Here is a 14,263-nt window from a genome sequence, read left to right on the forward strand (position 1 = left end):
TGGTGAAACCCCATCTCTACTAAAAATACAAAAATTAGCTGGGCGTGGTGGTGTGTGTCTGTAATCCCAGCTACTCGGGAGGCTGAGGCAGGAGAATAGCTTGAACCCGGGAGGCAGAGGTTGCAGTGAGTGCCACTGCACTCCAGCCTGGGACTCCGCCTCAAAAAACAAAAACAAAACAAAACAAAACAAAAAACAGTAGGGGAGCCTCAAAAAGCACCTACGTGTACAGGTGCAAGGAAAAGCACCTACGTGTACAAGGTGCAAGGAAAAGCATTTCAGGTAGGTGGAACCGCATGTGCATAGGCCCTGCGATGGGGAAGATCCAGGTCCTGGTACTTCACCCAGGCACTGCAAAATAAATGCCAGTTACAGAAATCCCACTGGGTTACTCTTCTACTCATAGTTCTCCCATGGCTCCCTCGTGCTTGTGGATCAAATCCAAGCTCCTTGGCCCGGCGCTGGGCAGGGACTTGACCTCTGCTGGGGCAGAAATGCCACCAGCCCGCGCTCGGCGACAGTCACTCCAGGCCCCGCCCCCAGTCACGCCCTACATTCCAGGCCCCGCCTGCCTGTCCCACCCCACCGTCCCATTGGATGGCTTGGAGGGCCTCAGGTGCTGGTTGGCCGGCATGGCCGTCAGTTAGGGCGAGGGCCTTGATAATCAGTCCCCGGACTTCGAGGGGGCGGGCTCGGGTGCGGGCGCGGCTGGGGCTGCGGCTTCAGGTAAATCGCCAGCTTGCCGGGACACGGATGGGGGATCTCTGGGGGGTTGGATTCGGGGACGCACCGGGACCCGGCGCTGCGCTGCGTTTCCAGCCCCACTGCGGACTCTGCCCGCTGCGACGGGGCGGGCGCCGTGTCCTCGGGCCGGGACCCCTCCCACATTGGGAGACCCAGGTGGGTAGCGAGCAGAGTGGAGGGCTCTGGAGGCGTGGGCTCGCCCCCGTCTCGCCCTTCGGGACTTCACTGCGGGGCTTGTTCGCTCCCTAATGCCACAACCGGCTCTGGGACCCTTTCCCGGGACGGCTTGGGGACCCCATCCAGCCCCTCGCGCTGGGCTGGGTTTGGGAGCGTGACACGGAAACGGTGTTTTGGGGAGGGACGCACGGCCCCCGGACCCGCAGACAATGGGTAGCGGATGGGACCGCCCGGCGGCGCTTCCTGTAGGAAACTGCTCTGTCTCTGTGCGGCTAGGAAGACCTGGGAGTGGACGGGTGATGATGACTTTAGCACCCCCTTTCCTGCAGTCACCAACCCTCCACCCACCCACCTCAAGAGTCTGAGAGTCCCAGCGAACATCAAGGGCTGCCAGTACTCAGGGCCTCCTGGAAGGCGCCCTCTCCCCAGGACTGGGATCCTCACTGGCCTGCTGTGGCCCCCACCACTCCGGTTTGGTGATCACAGCTCTGCGTCCCAAAATAGTCCCTGGGGCGGGAGAGGGGGCGTATGGCGTCGGCTCTGAGGGCCTAATGAGGGGGTCTCAGGCAGAGAATCCGGATCTAGCCGTGACAGCCAGGGCAGGGAGCGGAGGAGAGGGAAGGCAGCTCCACGCCCCACTCCAGTGAGGCCTCAGCCCTTGAAGCAGCAGAGGTGGTGGGCACCTCCACCCTCAATCAGGGACACCCACAGTGTCTGACACAGGTGTAGGCTGGGAGGGACAAGCTCCCTAAGGCTCCCTGCTCTTGCTGGTAAGGGGAAGGGGCTGTTTCCAGAAAGCATTCAAGTCCAGCCTTGGTGGTTCATGACTGTTATCCCAGCACTTGGGGAGGTCGAGTAGGACTGATCTCTCGAGGTCAGGAGTTTGAGACCAAACTGACCAACATGATGAAACACCGTCTCTGCTAAAAATTCAAAAATTAGCCGGGTGTGGTGGCAAGTGCCTGTAATCCCAGCTACTCAGGAGGCTAAGGCAGGAGAGTCGCTTGAACCCTGGGCTCGGAGGTTGCAGTGAGCTGAGATCCCACCACTGCACTCCAGCCTGGGTGACAGAAACTCCGTCTCAAAATAAAATAAAATAAAGCATTCAAGTGTAGTGGCCAAAGCAAGGACTCTGGAAGACCTGCCTGGGTTTAAATCTTGCCTCTCCCTGTTTGTGACAGCACACAGGCAGAACACTACACTGTCCTATGTCTCAGTTTCTCCATCTGTACAATAGGGGAAGGGACAGTGGCCATAGGAAACCCAACCTCAGTGGATTTAGCTAGGATTTTAAAACAATAAGTCAAGGTCAGGTGCAGTAGCTCACGCCTGGAATCCCAGCACTCTGGGAGGCTGAACTGGGGAGACTGCCTGAGCCCAGGAGTTGGAGGCCAGCCTGGGCAACATAGCAAGACACCTGTATCTACAAAAAATAAAATTAGGCCGGGCATGGCTCACGCCTGGTTTGACACCAGCTTGGCCAACATGGTGAAACCCTGTGTCCACTAAAAATACAAAAATTTGCCAGGCATGGTGGTGCACACCTGTAGTCCCAGCTACTTGGGAGGCTGAGGCAGGAGAATCACCTGAACCCGGGAGGTGGAGGTTGCAGTGAGCCAAGATCGCACCACTGCACTCCAGCCTGGGCGACAGAGCATGACTCCACCTAAAACAAACAAACAAAAAATTTAAAATATTAGCCTGAATTAGCCAGGTGTAGAGGTCCATTCCTGTAGTCTCAGCTATTTGGGAGGCTGAGGCGGGAGGATCACTTGAGCTCAGGGGTTCAAGGCCACGGTGAGCTATGATGGAGCCACTGACTCCAGCCTGGGTGACACAGCGAGTGAGACCTTGCCTCTTAAAAAAAAAAAAGTAAGTATCCATAAATTCCTTAGACTAGAGGCTGGCCCATAGTAAATGTCAAAAGTGTTGTTATTATTTGATATTCTGGAGGAATCCATTCCTTTCTTAGCCCAGCCTCTGGATCCAACTGCTTCAGCTAGTTTAGGTCTTAGGAATGACCCACAGCTGTCTTCTGAGATCCCAGGGCCTGGGATTTGGGTGTGACCAGGTCACCGGAGGAGGACGCTGACCCCATTGCGTCATACAGCCAGCTGTGTGAGAAGCAGACCCAGAACCCCCAACCCTTGATCTGGACTCTTTCCACAACCCAGTTCTTCCCTGGCAATTTCCTGAAAACAAGTGATGAACGGCACTGGCTGTCCTCTGTGATGACCCGCTGGCCTGTTGACCCACCCCTTGCACCCGGTGTGAAGGGACGGGAAACAGCTGCTTGGGGACTGGAAAGGGCCCCCTGCCTGGCCTTGGAGTGGGAAGGAAGAGGTCAGGGACCTCAGCCAGACAGAAGTGGGAGGTGGGGTTAGGGTTTCCCCAGCAGTAGAGTAGGGTAATGAGTCAGGAGGGCTGGTGGGTGCTCAATGCTTGGTAGTATCAGGCACACAGGTGGTCACCAGGGATTCGAGAAGCCAGAAAGGGTGGTTGGGAGTGTTACCATGTGGTTAGCCCAGATGGGCAGTGGCCCAGGGAGAGGATGAACTGGGTCTGGCAGATGCCTGACAGTGGAGGACTGGACAGGTAAGGGGCAGTGAGAAGCTGTGGCAGGGACCTGCTGGCAAAGGGTCCACAGAAGATGGGCAGAGCCCAATCTGAGGGTACTTCCCACAGGTAACTGATTTAATTGTTCTGTGCCTCAGTTTCTCCATCTGTAAAATATGAATAATAATACTACTTTGCAGTATGCAAAGTGTTGTATGGGGGCTATATATATATATATATTTTTTTTTTTTTTTTGAGACGGAGTCTGGCTCTGTCCCCTAGGCTGGAGAGCAATTGCACGATCTCAGCTCACTGCAACCTCTGCCTCCCGGGTTCAAGCGATTCTCCTGCCTCAGCCTCCTGAGTAGCTGGGATTACACGCATGCACCATTGTGTCCAGCTATGGGGATTACATGTAATCAGGCAGGACACACCATAGGCACTTTCCCCTCCCTGAAGGTTTTCCATATGGGCTTTCCAAAGCCCATCTTTCCCACTCTGTGCTCCTGTGCTTTACTTTTCTTTGTTTTTTTTCTTTTCTTTTCTTTTTTTTTTTTTTTTGAGACAAGGTCTTGTTCTGTCACCCAGGCTGGAATGCAGTGGCATGATCATAGCTCACTGCAGCCTGCATCTCCTGGACTCAAGAGATACTCCTGCCTCAGCTTCTTGAGTAGCTGGGACTACAGGTGCATGCCAACACATCCAGGTAATTTGTGTGTTTTTTGTAGAGATGGGGTTTTGCCATTTTATTTATTTATTTATTTATTTATTTATTTATTTATTTATTTTGAGACAGAGCTTCGCTCTGTTGCCCAGGCTGGAGTACAATGACTCGATCTCGGCTCACCACAACCTCCACCTCCCAGGTTCAAGCGATTCTTCTGCCTCAGCCTCCTGGGTAGCTGGGATTACAGGCATCCACCACCACGCCCAGCTAATTTTGTATTTTTAGTAGAGATGAGCCTTCTCTATGTTGGCCAGGCTGCTCTTGAACTCCTGACCTTAGGTGATCCATCCACCTCGGCCCTTCCCAAAGTCTGGATTACAGGCGTGAGCACTGTGCCAGTGGTTTCACTATTAAAAAAAAAAAAAAAAAAGATAGAGATAGCGGCCAGACACCGCGGCTCATGCCTGTAATCCCAGCACTTTGGGAGGCCGAGGTGGGGAGTTCGAGACCAGCCTGACCAACATGATGAAACCCTGTATCTACTAAAAATACAAAAAATTAGCCGGGTGTAGTAGCAGCGGCTGTAATCCCAGCTACTTGGGAGGCTGAGGCAGAAGAATCATTGAATCTGGGAGGTGGAGGTTGTGGTGAGCCAAGATCGAGCCATTGCACTCCAGCCTGGGCAAAAAGAGGGAAATTCTGTCTCAAAAAAAAAAGAAAAAAAAGAAAAAAAAAAAGGGATAGGATCTCACTATGTTGCCGAGGTGGGTCTTGACTCCTAGGCTCAAGCGATCCTTCTGCTTTGGCTTCCCAGAGTGCTGATATTTCACCTTGTGCGTTTTGAACCAAAGTTCTGGATTCAATGTTTGTCCTTGTTAAATATCACATTATTATATGTGGCCCAATCTTCCTCACTCTCTTACAGCCTCCATCATGTCATCTAAACAGTCACGTTCCCAGACAGCCTCATGAACAATCAATCACAGCTCTGACAACCCAGGTGTTTGTGTTTGCATTACAAACTTACGAGCCAAGGATCAAGCCTGTGACACTCCACTAGCGACATTCCAGGGAGGCAAGTATCCGCTGATTTGGATCTTTGGTGCATCCAGCCCGCAATTCCCCATCATTCCCGCAAGAGTTTCACAACTGACCTTGGTAAAACTTTGGATGCACAATTACAGTTTTTTTGTTTTTTTTTTTTTGAGACAGTATCTTGCTCTGTTGCCAGGCTGGAGTGCAGCGGTGTGATCTCAGCTCACCGCAACCTCCGCCTCCTGGGTTCAAGCGATCTCCTGCCTCAGCCTCCTGAGCAGCTGGGACTTCAGATGCACGCCACCACACCCAGCTAACTTCTGTATCTTTAGTAGAGACGGGGTTTCACCATGTTGGCCAGGCTGGTCTTGAACTTCGGGTGATCCGCCCCTCTCAGCCTCCCAAAGCGCTGGGATTACAGGCATAAGCCAGGGTGCCTGGTTCCTGATGAGTTTTTAGTGATCCTGTGAAGGGCTTCCAACTCTGGTCTTCCTTTCCTAAAGGCTCATACTCCGCTACATGGAGCATCCATTTCTAATTTTCCCCAGAGATTATCAGAAAACCCAGCATGTCTGGAATGCCTCCCCGACTCCCACCTACCCTTGTTTTCTTGGTCATCTTCTTCTTTTCGCTTGATGTCTTTCCTGCTTCCTCCTGCCCAGCAGGCTGACGTCTGACACCTGGGGATCATTCATTCCATCCAAAGTTTCAAGGTCAGCTGGGCATGGTGGCTCATGCCTGTAATCCCAGCACTTTGGGAGGCCGAGGCAGGCGGATAGCTTGAGGTCAGGAGTTCGAGACCAGCCTGGCCAACATGGTGAAACCTAATCTTTACTAAAAATACAAAAATTAGCCAGGCGTGGTGGTGGGCGCCTGTAATCCTAACCACTCAGGAGGCTGAGGCAGGAGAATCACTTGAACCCGGGAGGTAGAGGCTGCAGTGAGCCAAGATTGCAGCATTGCACTCCAGCCTGGGTGACAGAGCGAGACTCTGTCTCAAAAAAAAAAAAAAAAAAAGTTTCAAGGTCTCTTGAGGGAAGAGGAAAGAGAGGGCATGTGTGGAGGGAGGTTGGTGGGTTGGGTCCTGTTTACTTAGACTCAAAGGCAGGCCCCAGAGGCTCCAGCCAGAGGGGCAGCACCCAGCCCCACCCTCACCCCTTTTGCAGGGTGCCTCTGACAGCTGCTGCAGGAAACATGGCCAAGTTTGCCCTGAATCAGAACCTGCCTGGTGAGTGTGCAAAAAGAGATATGTGTGTGCGCACATGCACAGAGAAAAACGCTTGATGCCTGTGTGTGTGGACACAGCCCTACAGTGGCCAGAGGGTCCTCTCCAATGTCATGAGCCTGCTTTAAACCACCTATGGTATCAATCACGGCCGGGTGCGGTGGCTCATGCCTGTAATCCCAGCACTTTGGGAGGCCTTGGTGGGGGGGGAATCACTTGAGATCAGGAGTTCGAGACCAGCCTGGGCAACATGGTGAAACCCTGTCTCTACTAAAAATACAAAAATTAGCCAGGCATGGTGGCGCACGCCTGTAGTCCCAGCTACTCAGGAGGCTGAGGCAGGAGAATTCCTTGAACCTGGGAGGCAGAGGTTGCAATGAGCTGAGATGGCACTACAGCACGCCAGTCTAGGCAACAGAGCGAGACTCCGTCTCAAACAAAGAAAAAATCAAAACAAAAAAACTCCCACCTATGGCATTAATCACAAGTGGACTACAACCCCCCTCCTCAGGTAGCCCTCAAACCAGGAAAGTGTGACCCCTGTGCCTCCATTCCTCTTCCCTCTGCCTTCCTTTACTCTGCTCGGGACACCCTGGTCTCCACCTGGCTGTGACTCCAGTTGACCCTCCTTCCTCCTACCCCAGGGTATTTCCATGGGCTGTTTTCTTCTAGAAACCTTTTCCCAGCTGCTTCCTCCTCATCCTGCAGGGCTTCCCCCAGGCCAACCTATTTTTTTTTTTTTTTTTTTTTTGAGACAGCGTCTCACTCTGTCACCCAGTTTGGAGTGCAGTGGTGCGATCTCAGCTCACTGCAACCTCTGCCTCCCCGGCTCAAGTGATCCTCCCATCTCAGCCTCCTGAGTAGCTGAGACTACAGACGCTCACTATTATGCACAGCTATTTCTTTCTTTCTTTTTTTTTTGGAAATGAGGTCTCACTTTGTTGCCCAGGTTTGTCTCGAACTCCTAAGCTCTAGCGATCCACCCGCCTCGGCCTCTCAAAATGTTGAGATTACAGGCGCGAACCACCATGTCGGGCCAGGGCTCCCCTCCACAGGAAAGTCCCCTACACAGGAAAGCTTCCCTGGCAACCAGAGGCTAGGTAGCGCCTCCTCGTTTATTCCGTTATTATTATCATTGCCGTAGGTATCGTTTGGAAGGATGCTTATCTGCTTTCTACAGGAGAACAGGGATGTTTGTCTAGCTCACTGCTGTGTCCCCAGGGCCTAGAAACGTGCTTAGCACACAGTAGGCGCCCATTAAACGTGCGACTGAGTGAAAACTTGGGTACAGATAGGTGTGAAGCGTGGGCATGGGTGGGGGACACGCTCGGTTTGTTTAGTATTTCCCGGGTCTCCCTGTTCTGATGCCCCCTCCCCGTGTCCCCGTCGTGCCTCCAGACCTGGGCGCGCCCCCGCCTGTGCCCGGTCCCCGCCACCGGGGGCGCCCGCAGCCCGAGCTCGCCCTACTTGGTGGAGACGCCCTACGGCTTCCACCTGGACCTGGACTTCCTCAAGTATATAGAGGAGCTGGAGCGTGGCCCCGCCGCTCGCCGCGTCCCTGGACCCCTGCCCGCGCGTCGTCCCCGCGCGCCCCGGCCCAGCCTCGCGGGCGCACGTAGCCCAGGCGCCTGGACATCCAGCGAGTCCCTGGCCAGTGACGACGGTGCAGCACCGGGCGTACTCTCCCCGGGCGCGCCCTCGGAGCCCCTGATGTCGCCGCGCGCGCCCGTGCGCAACCCGCGCGTCGAGCACACGCTTCGGGAGACCAGCCGGCGGCTGGAGCTGGCGCAGGCACACGAGCGCGCGCCCAGCCCCGGCCGCGGGGTCCCTCGTAGCCCACGAGTGTCCGGCCGCAGCAGCCCCGTCCCTAACCTTGCCCCTGCCTCGCCCGGCCCTGCCCAACTGCAGCTGGTGCGCGAGCAGATGGCCGCGGCGCTGAGGCGCCTGCGCGAGCTCGAGGACCAGGCGCGAGCGCTGCCCGAGCTGCAGGAGCAGGTGCGCGCGCTGCGCGCTGAGAAGGCGCGGCTGCTGGCCGGGCGCGCGCAGTCTGAGCCAGACTGGGAGGCCGAGACGCGCCCGGACAAGCTCGCCCAGCTGCGGCGGCTCACCGAGCGTCTGGCCACCTCCGAGCGCGGCGTCCGTGCCAGGGCCAGCCCCCGGGCTGACGGCCCAGACGGCCTGGCTGCAGGGCGCAGCGAGGGCTCGCTCCAGGTCCTCGACGGGGCGGTCGGGAGTCTCGATGGGACGCCCCAGACCCGGGAGGTGGCCGTCGAGGCGGTGCGCGAGACCCAAGAAACGGGTGCCCAGGCCGTGCCGGAGACCCGGGAGGCCGGCGTGGAGGCTGCCCCCGAGACCGTTGAGGCGGATGCGTGGGTGACCGAGGCGCTGCTGGGGCTGCCCGCGGCCGCCGAGCGTGAGCTGGAGCTGCTGCGAGCCAGCCTGGAGCACCAGCGCGGGGTGAGTGAACTTCTGCGGGGCCGGCTGCAGGAGCTGGAGGAGGCCCGCGAGGCTGCAGAGGAAGCAGAGGCGGGGGCCCAGCTGCGCGAGGCCACCACCCAGACCCTGTGGAGCTGTGCCGAAAAGGCCGCGCAGACCGAGCCCCCGGCGGAGGTGCCCTCCCTGATTCAGGAGAGCTCGCCCGGATCCACGGACAGAGACAGGGCCATGGCGCCTGCGGGTGAGTCCCGACCCCGTCGCTGGGCCCTGGCTTGCTGGGCGCCGGACTCGAACTCAGTGCCCTCATCTCATCCCCGCCAGGCATCCTCAAATCCATCATGAAGAAGAGAGACGGCACTGCTGGTGCCCAACCCAGCTCCGGACCCAAGAACCTGCAGTTTGTTGGGGTCCTCAACGGAGAGTGAGCGCCTTTCCCCTCCTGTGGCATCTTCTGCCGGGACATAGACTGGGGTTGGAACCTCAGCTCTGCCCCTCTGCTGGCAGCGTGGTCTGGGAAATCCTCAGTTTCCCCATCTATAAAATGGGAACGGCCACACCCACGTCGCAGGTCTCCAGAACGAGCCCACAGGGTAGGTTTAGCAGACGCCTCCCACCCTGCCCCCAGGTACGAGAGCTCCTCCAGCGAGGACGCCAGCGACAGCGATGGCGACAGCGACAACGGTGGCGCCGAGCCCCCGGGTAGCTCCTCGGGCTCCGGGGATGACAGCGGCGGGGAATCCGACTCGGGCACCCCTGGCCCTCCCAGCGGCGGGGACATCCGGGACCCTGAGCCCGAGGCGGAGGCAGAGCCTCAGCCAGTGGCACAGGGGAGGTGAGCTGCGCTCGCTAGGAGTTTGGAGAGGAGGCAGCTGCTCCCCTCCTGGTCGGCGCTGCCCCCGATCCATCCTGAGCCTTTCCTGGCGTTCTCTGCAGGTGTGAGTTGAGCCCGCGTCTAAGGGAGGCGTGCGCAGCGCTGCAGCGGCAGCTGAGCCGACCCCGCGGAGTAGCCCGCGACGGCGTGAGTGCCCCGGGAGCCCAGCACCAGGGAGTGGCGCGGGCGCCTCCAAGGACCTCTGACACCCACGTAGGGGAGCGCACCGGGTTCCATCCCTTCCCGCCAGGCACCTCGCCTTACCCCGGGTTCTCCGAAGGGATCTCTTTCCCAGGACAGCGCCGATCTTTCCTTAGTTTCCCCAAAGAGGCCCGGTCCCGGCCCCACTCCCGGACTCCCCAGGGGCAAGCGCTCGTTGCCTTTCCCCAATCAGGTTCTCCCGCAAATTCTTCCCTAGAAGGAAAGGACCCCCTCCCCGCATATTTGCCCTCCGATAGGGGTGTGGCCCCGACGTTCCATCTGGGTCCGCATGGCTCCCTACTGGGACGAGGAGTGACCTTCCTTCCCTGCCTGGAAACGCCAAAGGGGTCTCTTCCCAGTACCCCCCGCCCCCCAACTCCCCCACCGCGGCGCCGCCGTGGACCATCGCTGATGTCATCTTCACCCCTATCCCGGCAGGGCGCAGTGCGCCTCGTGGCCCAGGAGTGGTTTCGAGTGTCCAGCCAGCGGCGCTCTCAGGCGGAGCCCGTGGCCAGGATGCTGGAAGGGGTGAGGCACCTGGGACCCGAGCTGCTGGCGCACGTGGTGAACCTGACGGATGGCAACGGAAACACGGCCCTCCACTACAGTGTGTCCCACGGGAACCTGGCCATTGCAAGCCTGCTCCTGAATACGGGTCAGAACCAAGGGAGGGTGGGTGGGACACCAGGAAATAGGGGAGGAGAGGGCAGGGGACTGACCTAGGCTCAAAGACGCTAGAGATGAAAGCAGAGAATGGCTGTCCAGCACAGGGCACCACTCCTCCTCGAGTTATGTTGTGTTATGTTATGTTATGTTATGTTATTTTTGAGACAGAGTCTCACACTGTCGCCAGGCTGGAGCGCAGTGGCACGATCTCGGCCCATTGCAACCTCTGCCTCCCAGGTACAAGCGATTCTTCTGCCTCAGCCTCCCGAGTAGCTGGGACTACAGACGTGCGCCACCATGCCCAGCTAATTTTTGTATTTTTAGTGGAGAAGGGGTTTCACCATGTCGACCAGGATGATCTTGATCTCCTGACCTCGTGATCTGCCTGCCTCAGCCTCCCAAAGTGCTGGGATTACAGGTGTGAGTCACTGCACCCAGTCAACCTCCTCAGATTTTAAACCTCTTCGTGTCTGGGTTCTGAAAGGCCTTCTGCCATCTGGGCCAGGCATGGTGGCTCATGCCTGTAACCCCAGCACTTTGGGAGGCCGAGGTGGGCAGATCACTTGAGGTCAGGAGTTCGAGACCAACCTGGCCAACGTGGCAAAACCCCATCTCTACTAAAAATACAAAAATTAGTCGGGTGTGGTGGCACATGCCTATAATTCCAGCTACTCAGGAGGTTGAGGCACGAGAATCGCTTGAACCTGGGAGGCAGAGGTTGCAGTGAGCTGACATCGTGCTACTGCACTCCAGCCTGGGCGACAGAGTGAGACTCAGTCTCAAAAACAAAAACAAAACAAAACAAAACAAAAAAACCTTGCTGGTCGTGGTGGTGGGAACCTGTAATGCCAGTTATTAGGGAGGCTGAGGTGCGAGGATCACTTGAACCCAGGAGGCGGAGGTTGCAGTAACCCAAGAGTGAGCACCACTGCACTTCAGCCTGGGCCACAAAGCAAGACTCCATCTCAAAAAAAAAAAAAAAAAAAAGGAGGCCTTTTGGCCCCGCCATACCTCTAGTTCTGCCCTGAGGCTCCTCCCACTTTGCAGCTGGAGGGAATAAACAGCTCTGGGCTTAGGTAAACCTCAGTTTAGGGGCATTATTTAATCTTGCTTGTGAAATGGGGTTGGCAAGGCCTCCCTCCCTGGGTAGCTATGATAATACAGGTGGTAGGAGATCAGTAAATGGCCACCGCGTGCTCTGTCCCTGAATCTCCAGCCGGAGCACTCACTGAGTTCCTGAGCCCCAATGTCCAGCCTGGAGGGGAGGAACTCACCAGGCGGGGCTCTGACTCCCTCCTGGGATGCGGCACTGTGCTCCACCCGCCTCCAGCTGCTTGCCCCGATAAACTGGGCACAAAGGGTCTGGTGGGTGGTAAACAAACTGCTGTCCACCAGGAGCCCCCTCCCTCCAGGTGCCCTCCTGCAGGTTCAGAAACCTCTGAGTCAGCCTTTGGGCACCTCTGGCACTAACTGCAGGCCGAGGCGGGTCCCACTGCCTGCCCCGAACCCCCTAAACACACAGATCCCTCCCATCCCTGCAGGTGTTTATGACCTAGGAAAGGATACAGCTGCTCTGGAAGCTGGGGCATTGTAGGCGACAGGGGACAGTGAATGAATCTAAATGAATTTATTGGGCATCTCATGCCTTAAAGGGGACTGGGGCTGCAGCAGGGGAGTTGGCATCGTTGGTCACCACAAGAGGCCCCAGGCTCCTTGGCCCCCTTATCTCCTGCATTCAAATCCCTACTTGTTTTGTCGTTGTTGTTTATTTTTTTGTTTTTGAGATGGAGTCTCGCTCTGTTGCCCAGGCTGGAGTGCAGTGGCGCGATCTCTCTGCTCACTGCAACCTCCGCCTTCTGGTTTCAAGCGATTCTCCTCCCTCAGCCTCCCGAGCAGCTGGGACTACAGGCACCCGCCGCCATGCCCAGCTAATTTTTGTACTTTTAGTAGAGATGGGGTTTCAACGTGTTGGCCAGGCTGGTCTCAAATTCCTGACCTCAACTGATCTGCCTGCCTCGGCCTCCCAAAGTGCTGGGATTACAAGCGTTAGTCACTGTGCCCGGCCTTGTTTGTTTATTTGAACAGAGTCTCCTTCTGTCACCCAGGCTGGAGTGCAGAGGTGCAATCTCAGCTCACTGCAAACTTCACCTCCCAGGTTCAAGTGATTCTTGTGTCTCAGCCTCTTGAGTAGCTGGGATTACAGGCACGCATACCACACCCGGCTTTTTTTTTTTTTTTTTTTTTTGAGACAGAGTTTCGCTCTTGTTGCCCAGGCTACAATGCAATGGCACAATCCTGGCTCACTGCAACCTCTGCCTCCCAGATTCAAGCTATTCTCCTGCCTCAGACTCCCGAGTAGCTGGGAGTATAGGCATGCACCACCACACCTGGCTAATTTTGTATTTTTAGTAGAGACAGGGTTTCTCCATGTTGGTTAGTCTGGTCTCGAACTCCTGACCTCAGGTAATCCGCCTGCCTCGGCCTCCCAAAGTGCTGGGATTACAGGTGTGAGCTACCGCACCCGGCCAATTTTTATATTTTTGGTAGAGACGGGTTTCACTATGTTGGCCAGGCTGGTCTTGAACTCCTGACCTCAAGTGATCCTCCTGCCTAGGCCTCCCAATGTACTGGTATTACAGTTGTGAGCCAGTGTGCCCAGCCTCTAATTCCCATTTGGCTCCACCTCTCCAGACCCTCTCCTGGTTCTCACCCATCTCCCCTCTGCCTATACTTGCTTGCTGTCATATACACCAATGCCCCTGCATTCAGGAGCTGTTTCCTCTTTCATCCCCTGGAATCCAGGGCCTGGAGGTACCTCGGTGTGCCCTTTGCTCTTGCTCTCCACTTCCAGACCTTTCCCCCTCTTCCTTCTCAAACCCTACCTTGGAGCATCTTGTCACTGACTAGGCCCCTCCCCACTCTGCCTCTCCGGCTTCTACCTCTGACCTCAAGTAGCTCCTTGTTTCTTGAACTTTAGTTCCTGGCCAGTTCTCCCTGTCTCCCTCCAGCCTAATCCTTGCTGCAAAGCAGGTCCACTGTGCACTGGTTACCCCTTCAGCCCATTGCACCTTGGAATGTGCTTTTCCTACCTGCCCGAGTCTGGTAAGGTAGAATACTCATTCATATAACAAGTTACACGAAGCAGGTTCCTTATTTGCAGATAGGCAGCAAGGGACAGCAGAAGCCTAAGACTGACAGTGAGCCCATCCCCCAAGGCTCAGGAAGGCTGCCCAAGATGGATGGAATCTGGTCTGCAGGTGCCCCACTTGCACTGCAGGTGAGGGACCCTGGAAAGCGGCCCACTCTAGGTTTTATACCCTGGGGAACAGGAATTGCTGGGCTAACGCATTGAAGGACAACCTGTTTCTAGATGGGGACAGGAACAGAGACTAGGCTGTTCCAGCCAGTTCCTCCTTATCTCAAGATTGCATTTCCAGAGCATTGAGACGGAGTTTCGCTCTTGTTGCCCAGGCTACAGTGCAATGGCACAATCTCGGCTCACTGCAACCTCCGCCTCCCAGATTCTCCTGCCTCAGCCTCCTGAGTAGCTGGGATTATAGGCATGTACCATCACACCCGGCTAATTTTGTATTTTTTGTAGAGACAGAGTTTCTCCATGTTGGTCAGGCTCCCCGTAGGTTAAAGCATTCTATAGTCTTTTTTTTTTTTTTTTTTTTTTTTTTGG

At 56.2% G+C, this 14,263-nt stretch overlaps 1 protein-coding gene across 1 annotated transcript in view; it reads left to right on the plus strand.

Annotated features, from left to right (window-relative positions):
• The first annotated feature begins 684 nt into the window (after window positions 1–684).
• KANK3 (KN motif and ankyrin repeat domains 3) overlaps window positions 685–14,263 on the plus strand; it is a 21,627-nt gene continuing 8,048 nt past the window's right edge. The window contains 9 exon segments of the mRNA XM_017879916.1: window positions 685–726; window positions 5,070–5,219; window positions 6,346–6,407; window positions 7,803–7,813; window positions 7,815–9,081; window positions 9,162–9,261; window positions 9,466–9,672; window positions 9,774–9,858; window positions 10,351–10,567. Of these exon segments, the coding sequence (XP_017735405.1) occupies window positions 6,374–6,407; window positions 7,803–7,813; window positions 7,815–9,081; window positions 9,162–9,261; window positions 9,466–9,672; window positions 9,774–9,858; window positions 10,351–10,567 (1,921 nt within the window). The 5' untranslated portion in view covers window positions 685–726; window positions 5,070–5,219; window positions 6,346–6,373.

The sequence above is a fragment of the Rhinopithecus bieti genome, unplaced genomic scaffold, assembly GCF_001698545.2.
Source record: "Rhinopithecus bieti isolate Rb0 unplaced genomic scaffold, ASM169854v2 scaffold_10589, whole genome shotgun sequence".
Taxonomy (NCBI): Eukaryota; Metazoa; Chordata; class Mammalia; order Primates; family Cercopithecidae; genus Rhinopithecus; species Rhinopithecus bieti.